This window comes from Acipenser ruthenus, chromosome 25, assembly GCF_902713425.1.
Source record: "Acipenser ruthenus chromosome 25, fAciRut3.2 maternal haplotype, whole genome shotgun sequence".
Taxonomy (NCBI): Eukaryota; Metazoa; Chordata; class Actinopteri; order Acipenseriformes; family Acipenseridae; genus Acipenser; species Acipenser ruthenus.
Window position 1 is genome coordinate 23,198,643 of NC_081213.1, and position 18,283 is coordinate 23,216,925.

General features: G+C 36.2%; 2 protein-coding genes across 4 annotated transcripts in view; one reads left to right on the plus strand and one right to left on the minus strand.

Moving 5' to 3' along the window:
* The window catches only part of LOC117414113 (ataxin-7-like), a 32,757-nt gene extending 18,890 nt beyond the window's left edge, over nucleotides 1–13,867 (minus strand). The window contains exons 1-3 of one of the 3 annotated variants that reach the window (XM_034023827.3): nucleotides 13,649–13,866; nucleotides 2,351–2,563; nucleotides 2,125–2,193 (exon numbers count right to left, since the gene is read on the minus strand). In XM_034023827.3, coding sequence (XP_033879718.3) covers nucleotides 2,125–2,193; nucleotides 2,351–2,555 — 274 coding nt within the window. In that variant the 5' untranslated portion in view covers nucleotides 2,556–2,563; nucleotides 13,649–13,866. Of the gene's footprint in view, nucleotides 1–2,124; nucleotides 2,194–2,350; nucleotides 2,564–12,780; nucleotides 13,594–13,648 lie in introns of those variants that run through there. The other 2 variants (XM_058999674.1, XM_058999673.1) reach the window with 2 other exon arrangements.
* Nucleotides 13,868–14,067: 200 nt separating this feature from the next.
* Nucleotides 14,068–17,922, plus strand: LOC117413884 (THO complex subunit 7 homolog). Its single transcript, XM_034023287.3, has 8 exons — nucleotides 14,068–14,217; nucleotides 14,816–14,933; nucleotides 15,589–15,716; nucleotides 15,906–15,992; nucleotides 16,383–16,440; nucleotides 16,918–16,984; nucleotides 17,074–17,143; nucleotides 17,259–17,922. Exons 1-8 carry the CDS (start codon nucleotides 14,199–14,201, stop codon nucleotides 17,324–17,326), a joined length of 615 nt encoding a protein of 204 aa, XP_033879178.1. The 5' UTR covers nucleotides 14,068–14,198; the 3' UTR covers nucleotides 17,327–17,922.
* Nucleotides 17,923–18,283: the final 361 nt, after the last annotated feature.

The following is an 18,283-nucleotide window of genomic DNA, read 5'->3' on the forward strand; positions in this document are numbered from 1 at the left end:
AAAACAACAAATGAAAAAAAAAATAGAAATGTGGGTGTATTGGTTCAGGTTATCATTGTATCTCTGAGACTGTGTTGTATTGACTTTGAAGACACAACGTTTAAGTTGATACCATTTATTGGACCAACAGAGAAGTTGAAAATGTCAAGACCTCATAGGGATCATCATCAGGTAAAACAGAAACGGTGTAGATATTGAAATCCACTTTTACTTGAAGAGGGACCTAAAGTATGAGCTTCTGAAAGCTTGTACATTTTAACTTCTGGTCCAATGGTCCAATAAAAGTTATCAACTTCTTTTTCATCTTTGGAAAGATATGGATAGCTTAACAATTTTATATTGACTTGAAATTTGGCTACTATAACAACCACCAAAGGGACTTTGTTTAATGACTCCAAAACAGCTAAATTACTTTATTCCCAAATGTACTGAGTAATAACCCTTCATAGTCTCACATTTGTGTATTCGACTCTGAAAGTGAATTCAATAAAAGCTGACTGATTGAAGGTCCTCTCTGTCTTTTTGTTTGGCAGATGTGTTTATCAATTTTGTTTTTAAACGGCATGCAGATGTGAATATCAACATGGTGATTTTAATTGAATTTCAACTTGAAAGTAAGAACGTAGGTTTGTGCCTGTAATCTCCAGCTATGTGACTGCTGATCTGCTGTACTAGATTGAAACCAATGGCAGCCCACAAGTACATAAAATGTTCTCAAGAACAATAACTTTCACTCCACCAAAGGGTCTTCTAGATTTCCAATTTACTTCAAATTGACCCCTGCTGGTCCAGAGTAGCTACTGCTAGGGCTTATGCCAATGCCTGCTCCTGACAAGCAATCACTACTCAAAATGTAATCGTTCTACATGCTTACCAGTTGCAGAAAGTTAACATACATTTATAAAACTGTACTGTAAATATTTTGAGCTGATTTTAATCAATAATGATGGGTGGCATTAACTTATAAATGATTACTAAATGAATACCGAAGCGGACAGTATTCTCTGTCTAGAGTGATAAACCTGCAAAATTATATTTTAATCTGTAACCTAGTGTAAATATGGAAATGTACCTTTTTTTTAAACCTGGAATCTTGTTTTCACTGGTTTCTCAGAACTGACTGGGAACAAGAACTAGATAAACGGTTTACAGTATTTATATTGCAACTGTTTGTTTAGTGCTGCCCAACCAATAATGTTATTCACAAGATGCACGTTCCAAAACCATGGCGTGTTGCAAACACATGTGGGCAGTTAGGAAAAGACCTCAAATGAATGTAATGTTTAAATGTTGAGATTTAGGTTATGTGTAACATCACTGACACTGAATACAGCTATCAGGAACTCTACTTGTAGCACCAATTCACAGGTCTGCTAGTAACAATTTAACAAGATAATAACTATCACGCAGGTTTTAGTTTTCTTAAATATAACGACACTTTTTTTAAAAAGCAAAATGCAGAATAATATAATAATACTAATAAAATATGCAGCCCATTGTTTCCTAAAACATGTCTGAAAATCCCTATTATAATGAATAACACTTTACAATGTATTTGTTGTACCAAGTAAAGGCAGAGTTGTACTCCACTCCATACCTACCTACTTAGCATTATTTCTTGTTATGTCCTAGGTACCTAGGACATAACAAGTGTGCATCATCAGTTTCTCCAATACGCATTTCACTGAAATCGGGTGGAAAGCTGCTGTATTATCGACACTCTTCAAATGGTACTGTAGCGTAATTTCGAATATCACGTTTTGGTGACCCGACAGTACCAGTCGCTAATGACAGACTCAGCTCTTCTTTACGTTTTAAATTGCCGTCACACAAGTTACTGCCACTCCCTCGCTGTAAACAGCAAACAATCCATACCTGTGCAGCTATATTACACCAACGCTTTACTTTCATCAAGTTCGTTTACCGTTTTAAAAAAAAACTTTTAAAATTGTGTTCATAAAACTCCCCACCAACACTGACGGTCGAACTGTTCAAGGGCCCCAACTAACAAGTCCACCAACTACACTTGCTTACACATGAAAAAACAGATTTCTGCCGGTGCATGAAGTCTGTGCGTACCACTAAAACAAACACACACCTTTCGATACATAAACCGAAACTCACCTTCTCTACAAAGCCTCATCGCTTCTCGATTTTTCCCGCACTCTTTCAAACTTTCTTCCGTTTCTGCACCTAAAGAAATAATCAGATGCATCAGTTAGATAAATAGTTACACTTGCTGCTGATACAACTAGTAACGTTTCTTGTATCACAAAACTGAATGCAATCAAACCTCGGGATCTTGCGATCCTGAGAAGCGATCAGGCAGGATTTCGCTAGGATCACTCACCGCCATTCCCGTGGAGTTTGGCAACATCAACCCAATTGCTCCAGGGCTGTCCCAACATGATTTCTGGACTGGGCAGTGATCTGCGCTCCCCTACAGTCGCCATTACTGTGGAGCCTTCTCCCTGCTGGAGCTGCTGTTGCTGCTTGGGCTGCCTGGCCGCTTTGCGCTGCTCTGCCCTGACGTCATGATCGGCCCTTTCCGACATTCTTTCCGCTACAATATAACAAAACAGTAGTCAATGTTTAAGGTGGGATGAAAGCATTCTTAGCGCATGCTACTGTAGTAGCCCACCGTGTGTAGTCAATCGATCAAAAATAACCCTCAGACCGTCCCTTCAATATTCTCCGATAGATGTATTTTTTATTGTGACAATATAAAATATAAGGTTACAATTTTAAGGCGAAACGAAACTACACAACGTACCGTATGAGGCAAGTTACGGGAATCCGGGTCATTTACGAGATTTAACTTTATATTTAGCTTCAGCTCACCCAGAACTTGGACCTGAATGAAATCCTGACTATTTTTTTTCTTTACTATCAATTGTTGTAAGACCATGACTGAACATAAAAAGACAGTGATATTATTATTATTATTATTATTATTATTATTATTATTATTATTATTACCAATAATAATAATAATCCAGAGCAACTTTTTTGGTTGCTTTCTGCTATCGTGTGGGAGGTGCATTGGTCATCATAGTATATTGCCCTACTTCCTTAAACCCGGCTGTTTTACAGTACGTCAGTTCATATTCCCATCAGTTACAGCGTGTACGTCAGTACAGTGGTACAGGGATTAAAGTGCAACTGCACAATCAAGGAATTTTGAACATTCTTACACAGATGTATCTTGTATACTTGTATACTTCCGACAATGAGGCTCAAGATGCATGTGATGGCTTGACTATGCACATACTGTAATGTACAACTTCAGTTCAAACCATTATTTAATCCATCAAAACATTCTTTAAAAATAGATTATTTGACTTTTTCTTAACAAAAACAAAGCAAGCACGGTGGTATAATGGAAGGTAAAGGTCATTTTAGATAAAATGAAGACATGAATAAAAATGGGTATGTGACATGACCTCAATATGCACAGGTAAGCCACATTAGGTCAGAGGTCAATGCCAGATGACCTCTCATTTAGCATGCAGTGTATAGCACAACAAATATGAAGTAATTGTGACAGTCTCTGAGATATATGGCTTTGACAGCGAGTCAGGGTAAGTTTTTTCTTGCACCAAATCTGAATTAAGGGAATCTGTGGATCGAGTATGAAGCCAATATCTCAAAGCCTTACGTCCTGGATCATCCGAAATCTGTTATAGCAGACATCAAAGTGAAGGATACTGAAAATATAAGAGACACCATCAATGGCTTACAATGACCTCTAGATGAAATGGTGCCAGTGGTGGCTGACTTACTAAAACAAACAAGCTCCCCTCACAGGAATATTGTATAACTCATGAACGAAGGCTTTCTGAACATGACCCATAGTGTATTTAAAACACACATTTCAGTTTGTAATCTGTATTCTATTTTAAGAGATACTATTGTACTGGTATACTCATGAATGCATTCTTTGCAAAAAAAAAAAAAAAAAAAAATCTAACTTCCAATATTTTATGGCTATTACTTCCTGTTAACCTTTATAGGTTTTTGTATTTCCAGTTCTGTTTTTCCTGCTATTATTTGAATTGTTTTCATTTGCATTCATCTTTTCAATGCATTGCATTATTTTCAAGCATCCTTGCTTCCTGTCATTTGGAACCCTCTTAAAAACAATATCTACATTTTCCCCAATAATGATAAAACGATCCATCTTCAAATCAAAATAAAATCGGAAATGTTCAGGTTATTTTAAAAAGTTGTACATTAGTGTACATCGCATAAAGAAATGGTAATTTGCCTTTGAATCTGGTGATCCAATTTTAAATAAAAGAAGAACAAGGAAACTGTTGGTCAGTGCTAAATCTGTATTAAAGAGCAAATAAATATCAGGGACCAAAGAAATGGTTGAAAACACAAAACATATGGACATATTTATCAAAGTCTTAACACCAAAGTGTCATTTGCTCCAATGTTTGTGGAAGTAAAACTGTCAATCTTATCAAACAGTTCTGGATTAACACATGACTCTCAAGGTTACATGGACTGGTAAATGATTGAAGCCACTGTATAGAGCGGCACAGTTTATTTAAAATGTCTCAACAAAAAAGACACCAGCTGCATCAAAGATCGGAAATATATCTGCTAAACATGGCTCTGTCCAGTGCAAAATAGGGACATTTCACATATCTGCTGTTATTTTTTACATATATTTATGTTGTTATTTTGTTTGATAATTCACTGATGGTGAAAACATAATGTCTTTAAAAGGTGGACTTCAAAAATAAAATATTCTACAATTTAGCATTTACTGTTTTTCAGGCAAGTATTTAAATATGAGTATTTGTTGCATAATAACTCTAGAGAAAACTGTCACTTTTGAATGTGACAACACAATTGCTTTCTGCATCAATAAATATTATGTTTAAAATTGTGAGAGACCTATTTTCCGACTGTGAAATAAGCACTTTTTTTACTGTGAAAAAAATACAGCCCTGCCAACATCTCTTTAAACAGTGTTTAACGTGAGAAAGTGCATTGCTCAATTCATGGCACTAGATGGAAGCACTTGACTGCATTGGTTGTATAAGCACACTTCTTTCATGTATAAGCACACTTCTTTCATGGATAGCCCAGCTTGTCTAAATATACAAGGTGACTAACAAGTACTATAAGTAGGGTAGTTAACCAAGCTGTATTCTCAAGTACTGAAGACAGGGAGGGGGTATTTGGTGTCCTGCATCTGAGCATGATTGTGAGAAATGAGTTACATTAAGTGGTAATGGGCATTTCCTTTTGGATGGCATCTTAAATGTCATGGTCTTAGAGGCACCCCTATATGCACTTAAGGTAACTCTTTGTGCTTTTATAATAATATTATAATAATAATAATAATAATAATAATAATAATAATAATAATAATAATAATAATAATAATAATAATAATAATAATAATAATAACTCTGCAAAGAAGACCCATCAAAAACTCAAGGTGAGCTTTTTGGCTCATGTTGACATGATCAGTAACCTAAAATAAATGGTTTTGGTTTGGCTGTAAGGCCTCTTTGTACCATGCACTCGAAATGTCACTGAAGAAATTATAAAAAAAAGCCAGTATCTTCCACCAAGTTTCACATCTAACACTTCCCTGAAGAGGCTGGCAGTATGCCACAGGCCCTTGTGAAGCAGTTTCACTTTCCCCATTTCCATTCAGATTAGCCCCCAGGGAGCAGAATGGAGAGCGTGTTGTACTGCACAGAGATTATGGAATCGCCAGTGTGTTATAAAGGACCCTCCACAAGACGACAGTCTCCATTCATCAAACCATGAACAGACGGCTTTATCCACTAAAACAGCACCTTGTGTAATACAGCCTACTGTATATACACGGATACCTTGAACACAATTCCACCAACTGAAAATGCATGCTTTCTAAAGCGGCTCAGCAGACAATACAGTGAAATCAAAACCAGTACACTTGGGCTATAATACTTTACAGAACAATTATATGCGTGGTAGTGCACTGTATTGCAGTGTGATTTCACAGGCAATACAAACAGCCCCAGCTCATTTGAATCATCCTTATTATGTAGGTCACACGATAGGGCTCACACCATTTACAGTGTTCTTTTATAAGTTAAAACAAATGATTAGGCCTACTTTATTTTAAGGTTTCAAAGACCCAGATGAGCAATAATCTTGGGCTGCCAAATGTTACTGTAAGTAATCGGGGCCTGTGAAACCCCCCCTTACAGTGCAAGTGTAAAATCCAAAATTCGGCTTCTAACAATAATATGTACACTTTAAAACTGAAGATCAAGCAACTTTAAGACACAGCTAACTTTTCCATAAAAATTCTAGGTATAGCATCTGAAAACCTATTTTCTAAACAAGGTTCTTTGTTTGGGCAGGAACAATCTGAACAGAACTTGTACAGTAGCATATAGCAGTTTGCTTTGCACAAAATTCCTTTACTTTAAATCATGAGTAGTATTTATTTATTTATTTTTGAAATTTTTTCCTTACGTTGACTGTGACCTTAAAAAAGTGGTTAAAAGTCACTCGTGTAAACTCGTCTAAGGTCTTGTTGATACATTCTTGGAATACATTACAGTAGGTGCCAGTTGAAATCCTTCTACATACATTTAGTCAGTACAGACTTCCTAATGGACAAATGACAACAATACTTCAGCCTACTGTATTAACAACATAACATCAGTGCCGATGTTTAAAGTATACAGTAGTATCTCAATTTCATAAAAGACAAAGCCTAGATGTAGACAACAATCAGCATTTGTCGACAGAGTAAACATTTTTTTTTCTTTCCACATGTACAGTATATTTGCAGTTTTAAAATACAAATTGGATTCAGTTACTGTAACAGATAAACCACAGATATTCATATTCTATCAGTTTAATTAGTTTCTAAAGACTGATGTACCCAAACTAAATACAGCAGAACTTGTTATATCCGGTTTAATTGGTTCCAGGGGTCCATCAGATACTGTATGTAAACATATTGCATCTCAGAGGGAGTCATACTACATTGTAGCTGCATTGTGTATTTATTACTTTTAAAAAAAAAAAAAATGTTTCAATTTGGAATGTCCAATTATTTTTTCTCCTCTCCGCAGCGATTCCCCACACAGCTCTGGAGAACTGAAGGTTCAGTGGGCATCCTCCTACCCCACATCCAAACCAGCTTCCTCTTTTACACCCAGGAACTCGAGAGCGGATGTCACTGAGCTACCAGCCCCTGGAGGGGAAAGGCCATCCCCGCAGGTGTATGCTCTGGGCTCACTAGGCGCCTGGCCAGCAGGGTTCGTTTCAGCTCAATGAGGGGAAGCAGTCCCTGGCGGTTTTGCTTCCCTAACCCGCGGGAGCACCAGAGCCAATACAACGCTTGCTTCGGAATCCCCAGTGAAGACCGGTGACTCTGCACAGCCAGGATTCAAACCTGCACTGTATGACTCACCCTGCACACCACACGGCTGTGCTTTTACCAGGGGAGCCACTCGGGGGGGGATTACTTACAGCTGTTTTATTAAAGTAAATGATCAATGCCAGGAACATCAGTGTGTCTAAAACACCAAAGTACTGGAAAGCACATATACTACACAAAGATGATCAGTGAAAATTATTGCAAAACAAAGCACTTTAACACAGTATTTGGCAATTTACAAAATAGCATTCCAAAAACATTTCTTGCCGTGCTTTCTCATGTCAATGCCAAAGTAATCCGACAGGCTTTTTTTTCACCGTGCTTGTTGACCAAGACAGACACATCAACAAGAAAGCACGCACATAAACTCACTTTGGTCGGTGAAAAAGCTTTTAACGGTACAGTAATTATATTAAACCCTTGCTTTCTTTTACTTAACATGATTAAACTGGGCAATTACATGAAGTGACAGCATGTAATAAGTGAAACTGAATTCCCAAATGCACTATCTTTAAAAACATGTTTTTTTATCTGCAACTGAATCCAATCTGTCCTGCTAAGAGCTGAATTTACTGTTCTTGACCCAAAATAAAATGTGCACTGATCAGTTTCCATCAGTACCGTTCAGTTGGTATGAGCATGTGTCAATGACATATTTACTGAGGTCCATCAGTTAATAGAGAGTATCATATCTTAGAGGATCGGGTTCAAGTGGACTGTACAAAAATCAGAAATGCATCCAATCATACATTCTTTGTGCGGTCCCAGTTATGTACTGTTGAAATATCATGCACTACGTTTAAGGTTATATGAACATCAGACATGCAAAAAATATATATTCTCCCACTATTCCCAGTTAAATCTGTCTGCTACATGTACTGTAATGCTGTCGATAGTGACATTTTAATCAAGAAAATCTTAAAACATGTTTTATTTTGTTTTAATTAGTGCAACAGTTCTTACTCTCTCACAGTTTATCTTTTTTTTTTTCTCTCTCTGTCATACCACTGCTGTCTCCCACTATAGAAGGGAGACAGAATTCAAGTCATCTTCTCTTGGACGTCTTTATGGAAAAACAAAGTACTAAGTTAGACAGAGGAATAAAATGTCATTGACAATAATATCGTTATTGATAATTTCAGTATAAGAGACAACAAATTATTGCTAATCTTATGATAACTGGTTATTGTTCCAACACTACTGCTTGAACACAAGTATTGGTCTACTGATTCTGGTCATTGTGAACTGTGGATAAGTCTAAACCTGGGGCGACTACAGTAGCCTTAAAAAGGCTATGATCTGTGGGCCATTAGGACCTTACTTTGTCAAATGTGACAAAGAAATCCCATTAGCCCTATCGGTTTGGTTTTATAGATGATCAGACTTCTCCACTTCAGTTAAGACAAATCAGAACGAAAGACAGCAATTTGGACTTAGAATCAAGAATTTACACAGTCTCCAAATAATCACTGTTTAGGGAATGTCCTATTTATCCGTATGAAAGACATAATATTTGTGATGATTGGATATGACAGCAGCAGTTCTAGCACTCTCACTAACGGCTTTCATGTTAGTACATGAGCTACTTATGGAAAAAAGTCGTCAGTGCCAAGTAATCCAAGCTACTAAGTACTATCCCTGGTTAACCACCTAGAGAATTTCAGTTTGCAGTTTGATAATCCTATTTCCTGGTGAATTACTGAAAACACAAACATCTTTAATTTCTTTACTTCACGTGCTTAATTATTGAGAAGGGTGAATCAGAGGTTTCGAGTCAGCAGTAGATAAAAACTGATAAAACATGCAATATCCTGAACAAAAAATGTAAACTGCTGATATTGAGACTGAAACGATGTGCATGCCACAAATACTGTAGAATTTTTTTTTTATTGAATTTTTTTTTAATACCTAACTAACAGATATTTAGCAAATAATCAGAACTGAGTTGATTTTAACCAGTGGAGGGGGTTGTCATCTTTCATAATTATCGTACTGTACGCACAATCAAGATTGTAAGACTGACGGACATCGACTGGTGCAATTATGACCTCAGGAACCTCAAGCTGAGAGTCACAATAAACATCAAGGGCACTACTGAGCTTGATTTAATAGAGGAAATAATTTACACAAGACAAAGCAGCAAGAATAGTTGAATAGTACAAAAAAACGATTTAGAAAGCAGTTTTCATATGTGTTGCTTCAGGGTATCACTGTGCAAAAATGCAAAGCACTGCTAAAAAGCAAGCAACAATATAATAAACCAGGACTCTCCAAAGTGTTTTCCCATTGAGTGTCCAGGACTCTCAACTAAAAAAAACGGAAGGTCCCAGACAAAGTCTTAATGGTATGGTACACAAATCTTTTTTTTCTAAATTTTTTTAAAGTTTTAACAATAATAAACACACACTAAAAGCCACAAGCAGAAAGCATAGGCAATAGAATCCACAAAACCTAAATTCCAGGATAAAGACCAAGGACATTCTACTAAACCAACATTCAAGGAGACCAAATGCTCCAGACCCTATGAGATTTTAAAATTAACATTTTTTGGTCTCACTTAAAGCCTATATTCTTTTACTGAGTTCTCCGAACTAACTAACTTGCTTATTCAATATTGCAAACTATGTGTGCGCTGCTCTCTGTGCCAGAACACTAAGCTCTAGGAAGTCCTGCTTTCGTTACATTTTCTAAAACTGCATGAAGATAATTAATATCAAACTTAACAAGAGGGGAGCTCATGTTTTAACCATATACGATGGGCTAGTGGTAGGGATATTCAAATGACTGCATTTCCTTTTTTTTCTCTATACATCTACCTGCTGTAATTTGGAGGAAAAAAACTACCGGTACCCAACATCAGAACTACCATTAATTCTGCTAAGAACTAACAAGCAACCAGTAGACCCTTATACTTAGCAGTATTGTTACTACAGTACAGCCAAATAGACACTGAAAAAATGACATTAAACTTCTCCGAGCCATTTTTTCTGTCAGTAGCCGCTAACGTCATTCAAACACAGTTGCTTATGCTTGGGAAGCAGTCAGCAAGAAAGACTGAAATGGATTTCAGCAAAACAAAGTTTGCACCTCACACAACGCTGTTGTATTACCTGCATAGTTTAAAATAATAAAATTAAATACCCGGAAACGCAGAAGGACTGACGCGCGTCCTGGAGACGCAGACAACTGCAAACCTGAGAGTCCCGACAAACCATGAGTGCGTAAAGGACAGGGGTACTCGCGTCCCCGAGAGCCTTGTAAACAGTACATTGTCCTTCCAAAAGGAAACGGCAGGAACATTCTGAATTCTGTCACCTGTAGTTGTAATGGGAAAAAACATTATTCGAATAATACTGTACGTTTTATACTTGGGAACAGACAAGGGAGATGGCAGTTTCAGTTGAAACATCAAAGCTTCAAAAGAAAACAGACAATTTTAACTTTCAAATATAATAGGGCGCTCTCACTGTTAAGCTTGGATACAAGATTTTTATTCTGCTCACAGACTAGAGACATTAAGTGGGCAATAAACGTCTTAACTGGAGATACATCTAAGTCACACCTCCACTGAAAGACAGTGTCTCCTTGCCGGACAAGAAAGCTGTTTCGATTTGAAAGGAAACAGCATTCCCCCAGCTTGTGGTGGCGATTCAGACAAATAAGGCAAGGCATGACCACACGTGGAAGGGAGCACAAATAATAAATAATAGGTTACAATTAGTGCTCATAAGAATATTCTTGTTTTACTATAACCATTCATGGGGGGGGGGGGGGGGGGCAGTGTCTAACCCTTGTTTCGGTCATTTCAATTTTAGCTCCTCTAATATGGCACATGGAATTGTAGTCAGGGTTGGGGTCAATTCCTTTTTTTGTATTCCAATTAATTTTTAAAAGGGAATGGGAATTAGAATTGATTTTAAAAAGGAATTGGAAATTGAGTTGAAAAAAAGGAATTGATCCTAACCCTGATTGTAGTTCATTTTAAATTTCTAAGCTGGCATATAGATCAGAGAAGGTGTCATAAAAAACAAAGGATCCCTCTGTGACGTTAAGTTCTCTCTTGGATCTCCTTAACCGGTTAAAATTTCTTGTTTTTGTAAGAACAGCTTTAAATCAATATGTAGCCCAAGAGCCTATATTTTATTATAACCCAAGAGCCTATATGTTATTCTATTTCATATTGTAATATGTTAGGAGAATCTTGTGGAAGTGTTGCTCTTACTAATACATTATTTAGTACTTGGACAGTCCTAAGTTCTTCACCTGGGATACACAGGAATTTCTGTAGTCTTTTTGAACGTTTTTTTTATATTTGTATCTAGGAATCCATGCTTTTATATAAGACAGGGAGAAGGAAATTGTTTGGGAAGATCTGGTGGTGGTCTGTTAATTGTGCTGCTTTATTTAAAAAGTTGTTAAGATTATCCCACACAATGACAATTAACTGCACAGTTTTCACGTATAATCATGTGCTTCTCATTGTAGTTCCTCCACAAACTTTCAATTATTCTATAATATTGTTTCAGCTCCCCTTGGCCACTTGTTCCAGTGGGGCTCTCCTTAGCAGTTTTCTTATCTGGGGAGGCGGTGGGCTGCCCCCCCTATAACCACTGCTTTATGCTTTTGATGATATTTGATGTCTAATCATGTGTGTGATACTTAGTACAGGTTCAGATTTGCTCTTATCTTATGCAGTAGTTTTTGTAACTTCTGTATAAACATTTTTTTAATTTTCAAGCAGCAGTGTGGAGTAGTGGTTAGGGCTCTGGACTCCTGACTGGAGAGTCATGGGTTCAATCCCAAGTGGGGGACACTGCTGCTGTACCCTTGAGCAAGATACTTTACCTAGATTGCTCCAGTAAAAACCCAACTGTATAAATGGGTAATTGTATGTAAAAATAATGTGATATCTTGTAACAATTGTAAGTCGCCCTGGATAAGGGCATCTGTTAAGAAAGAAAGAAAGAAAGAAAGAAAGAAAGAAAGAATCTTTTCTATGTCTTTGGTGGACCAATTAACCCTAGACACAAAACATTATAAATAAATATTATTATTATTATTTGTTTATTTAGCAGACACCTTTATCCAAGGCGACTTACAGGGGGTGTGAACTATGCATTAGCTGCAGAGTCACTTACAATTACGTCTCACCCGAAAGACGGAGCACAAGGAGGTTAAGTGACTTGCTCAGGGTCACACAATGAGTCAGTGGTTGAGGTGGGATTTGAACTGGGGACCTCCTGGTTACAAGCCCTTTTCATTAACCACTGGACCACACAGCCTCCTATGCCTCACAGCTTCTAAATCTTTCTTTACATCCTTGACTGTTAATCTTGGATTTGTTTTTTTAGCTGCTCAGATGATTCTCCTACCTGGTGTACCAGTAATTTTCTTTGGATGTCCACTTCTTTCAAGAGTTTCAGTTGAATTTTTTCTGTGGTACTTCTTGATTATTGCTCTGATTGTGGATTGTGGTATTCCAGATTTGTTTGAAACTGTTCTGTAGCCATTTCCTTTGCTACAAGTGTTTTTTTCTAAATTGTGAATCCAACTCCTTTTTCATGACCATCATCTGTTGTGTTGCCAAAACGTTCTTCTTCAACCGATGTTGGAAATAATTACCTCTTTTTGTGACTATTGACTTTATAATGTAGTTTAATTACCATGTAATGGTTTTCATCAATGAATATATGTTTTTAACTAGTTCTATTACATTTTTACAAACTTTTAATATAAAGGTGTTAATACTTTTACCATAAACAAATGTTTGAAATTGCTTTAGTGATTTATTTTTATTTTGATAAAGATTGTTTGTTAAAACTACCAGAAAATGTGTAGTTTGGTCTATCATATTAATTGGTGGCTAATGTTCACTAAATGCTTTTATTTGACATGTTTTCTTGATTTATGTTACATCAGTGTAGGGTGCCACTGCGACTGTAGTAAATACTTACTGTTCAACTAAGTTGCCACTATCCATCTATGTTGCTTAATTCATTGGTGTGGTCTTTCAAGACTATGCACAGAATGACAAGTAAACCATTGGTATTTTTCCCTTTACTATTCGATAAATACATTTTGAAAATCTACAATATGTTTTTACTTTATATTATCAAGTTGCAGATTACTGTATTGTATTTGTTTTTTTTACTGCAAACGTATTTTTTTAAATGACATGTTTCTATCATTGCCTTTTGAGAAACAGCAAAAACGTAAACAACCATTTTATCCCCCGCTTACCTGAATCCAGATGTTTCAAATTCAAAAGAGAGCTTTTAAAGGCGTTTGTATAGTTTAACGACTTGATAGTTTATGCGGGATTTGTGAATAAAGAACGAATGCAGTATTCAGTGACTGTGGAGGTCTTCACCAGCAGCTTCCATGTCTGTTTACCAGGCTGCATTCTGGGAGGAGAAACGTCACTTTTCCCGCACGCATTGCACGTCCATATGCAAGTTATTCTAGCGAGCCTATCACAAAGCAAAGTTTATGGAACAGAGATGGTGAAGAAATTGACGCCATTTCGGATCCGTCTAAGAGTCAGCATGGCATGCTAATGTACGGAAACGATGGAGCCAACATGTCAAATAAGCGAGATAGTTTCTTAACCTCCTTTATGTTACAGAAACACCATTTTCGTCTAGCCAATCAATACAACTGATTTCAGAGGCGTGGCACATAATATTACCATAATATTGCCGAGGAAACCCTTGTTATTTTTTTTGAACTGCTAATAAAGTTTGTTTGAAGAAACATTCTCTGTGTTGGTAGTACTGTGGTGTGTTCAGCAATGGGGTCTGTGACCGATGGTAAGTTTGAATTAAAATTGTAAGAGTAAGCACCGTGATGTTTTATTTTTATTTATTTTTTTCTTTCGTTTGTGAAAGTTTAACGATTCTGTTGAGTTTCGTTTGCACGACACTGAAAAACTAGCCAGGCCTTTTCGGCTGATTGCTTGCTGCACAGTCGAGTTTTGTAAACGCATTGTTTAGAATATGGAGTTTTAGTGTAGATTCGTTACATTGGCTTGTTTAGCCCATTTGACTTACGGTAATTTCTGCGTGACCTACTGGTGTATATAGAACGACTGGGTTGCCTGTACAGTAGAAAATAAATATACATGTGTGGGAAATCTTAGCACGTGTGTTGATGTATAGTATTATCATGTACACGGCGAATACTACATCTAACAACATTGCATTCAAACAGTTAAATGTGTTCCAGCTTTAGATAAACAATTAGGCTGCCTATATGTGTGCAACTGCAAGTGGGGGAGTAAATTGTGAATATGTTACCGTGTAAGGGGCAGCGTAGTTTTATTACAGTAGCATCGCAAGACATGAGTCGAGCACAAGCCTTAACACTTGAGATTTTTGTTGTTTTTTTTTTCCCCATACACGTTGTTAGATGAGGTCATCCGGAAGCGGCTTCTGATTGACGGCGATGGAGCTGGTGACGATCGGCGCATTAATGTCCTATTGAAGAGCTTCATCAAGTGGTGTAATTCTGGATCCCAGGAAGACGGGTACGTCCTGGTAAAGCTATAGTTATCTTTCACGCCTTAACTGCTGCAGTTACAGTCAAATCTGCCTGCACAATACATTTAACAAACATGTAGTTACATTGTAAGTAATCAAAACCAGTGGTGTTAACATGGGTTAACACACACACACTGTTATCCCTTGAATAATGAAGTGTTTTGATACTCTACACATATTCTGCTCAATTTAAATACAGTGAGCTATTGTATTGGACCACCACAAACTTAATTCAAATCGATTTAAGAAAATGATCATACTAGTCAGTTTTAAACAAAACTGTAAGATATATACAGGGATGGCAATAAGACTCCTATTGTATAGCAGTTTCACCCATCCCAGGTTTTACTAGAAATGTGATTATCCACCACAGTGTATAGGTAACAAGTTCAGGTGTGTCTTAAACTTGTAGTAAAAACCCAGACCACAATGCAATGGGAGTTTTATTTAAACCTATATATATATAAGAAATGTGTAATAATGTTGACAATCAAGGCCTTATCAGTGTCTTTCATGTATGTCTTAAATATATAATTCAATTTTCCTGTCTCTCTCTTAATCTTTCACTTTATTATTATCATTATCATCAAGTAATGTTGTTTATTTACAAATTAAACTACATTAGCTTTTTTGTCATTGTAGGTACACACAGTACCAGCGTATGTTGGGTACCCTGGGACAATGTGAATTCTCAATGGGGAAAACGTTGCTGGTCTATGACATGAACCTAAAGGAAATGGAGAACTATGAAGAAATCTACACAGAAATAGGTAAGACATGCTGTTTATAAATATGGTCTTGCCCAGTGAAATGTTTTTGCAGTCCCAATTAGATTGTTTTACCACACAGCATGAGACATGCATGTACTATATAAAGGTTAATATCAGTGTATGTTTTAGTTTTACCATATTTTCTTTTTATACTGGAAAATGAATATTAAATATGAATTGCTATTACAGGGCAGAACTTAACAGCTGCACACGAAAAAATTGCTGAATGTAAAAAAGAAATTTTACAAGCAAAGAGAATACGAAAGAACCGGCAAGGTAAAGAGTTTTATTATTAGATGTTCTGTACTGAAAAAAAGTTTTGTAGAAACGTTTGTTTACATAGTCTTTATTTTGTTTAGCATTATTGTGGTTTAGAGTCACAGAGGAAATGCATGCAGTAGTTTAGTCATTGTTGTAAACTGGTCGTGATCTTCACATAGGTGCAATCATTATTATTTTGTCTCCATAAATCAGAAAGCAGACTTTGTGTGTGTGTTCAAACAAGTGTAGATGTAGATCAAATAAACTGTTAATCTCATATTTAAAAAAAAAAAAAAAAAAAAAAGTCCAAATGAGATCCTTATGTTGGATCTGAATGATTGTCATGAGAACATTTGCAAAACGTAAGGATTTCAAAATAGATGTGTACTTTTGTGTTCTTTTTAGAATATGATGCGTTAGCAAAGGTCATTCAGCAGCATCCTGACAGGCACGACACATTGAAGTAAGTACATTGCATCAGACATGTTTTCCCATTACATACTGTAATCTGGATTTTAAGATCTCAGGCACGACACATTGAAGTAAGTACATTGCATCAAACATGTTTTCCCATTACATAATGTAATCTGTATTTTTAGATTTTTGTGTTGCCTCCTGAAACAATCACACATCAACATTTGTATTCCCTGATTTTCAGCAAGAAGATAGAGTTTGAGTTATGACCAAGGTTTTACATTTTCAGTTCTGCAGGATTCTACTAAAGTTGTGTCCTTTTTTTATTAAGTTTTACTGTCTGTGTTGCAAGTCATCGTTTAATAAATGGCACACCACATTTATCAGCTTTGTTTTTTTCTTTGCTCATAAAATTGTAATTTTATGTTTCATGTATTCCATCATGTTTATCATCAATCGTTGTCTAACATTTATCATCTCAGAAAGTACCCTGTTCGTTATTCGTAAATATCTGTATAACTTGCAGGCAGCTTGAATCGCTTGACAAAGAACTGCAGCATCTGTCCCAGATAAAAGAAAATGTTGAAGACAAGGTAATGCAACTATTCAGACCATTTTTCTAAGTTTTATTTTAACTAGAGAGATATATATAAAATCTGTGTGTGTGTTATATTTTTTTTAGCTTGAGCTGAGGAAGAAACAATTTCATGTTTTGCTAAGCACCATCCAGGAACTTCAACAAACATTAGAAAGTAAGTGTTGGGTCTTTTAGATATTAAACTGTCCACTCTTGAAATATTTTATTTTATTGAAGTTGCTATTTGTTCATGGTTTTAATCTTTGTACTGATATTTGCTTCTGCTTTAGATGATGAAAAGTTCTCAGACGCTGATGAACACCAAGGAAACCAAATGGAAACAGAAAATGGACACTGAGAAGAGACCAAGGAGTTTGTTTACACGTGTTTCGGCCCTCAATCTTTAGTGTGTTATTAGATAACAGCTCTCTTGTCCTTTTTTAAAAAAAAAAATTATACGAATTGGCAAATGCTTATGGTGTTGTAATACATATAGTTTGAAACTAGTTAGTTGTCACTAGATTCAGTTATGAAAAGAAGAGAATTTCCTGGAAGTGTGTGTTTTTGCTGATTATGTATTATGCTAAAGGGAGTGAAATGTTGAGTTGCACAGTTACATTACTACTTTCTTTCTCTTGATGTGAAAAAGATAACGTTTAATACACAAGTGCATTCCATGAATATCATTTCTTTAACTTCCTGCCCTGACTGAAGGTGTTTTAGTTGCTCTGACCAAGGCTCCAAAAGCACAGATAACATACAGAACAGAAAGTCATAATTTTCCAACACTGAATTAACAGTAGGTTGTACAGTTATGGCAGACTGTGTCAATTTCCTGGCCCCACCACTCTTTCAACTACTTATAGCCCCATAAATTGTACTGCCCTGTAACACCTGTAAGTTGCCTTGGATAAAAGTGTCTGCCAAATAAATAAATAAATAATAAGAAACCAATTTCATATTAAGTGCTATGGAATCACATTGTTTAAACAATTGCCTGTTGCTATGATCGATATTTTTCACATGTCCATTATAGTTTAAATCTACAAACTTCCTTCAGAGATCTTATTCCAAAAGTTTATCATAAATGGTAGACATTCCCATTGCAGAACAGTGCCACCTAGTAAAACCTTTTTTTTTAATATATATATATATATATATAAAAGTAAATTATGTTTAAACATATGGAAATCAGGTCATTATGTTTAACTTTAGTTGGCTGTGTGTTTCCTTTTTTTTCTTGTTTTTGAGGGCAGTTCCTTAACAGCACCACGCACAAGGGAAACACAAGTTCTTCCATTTGTATTTCCGAGCA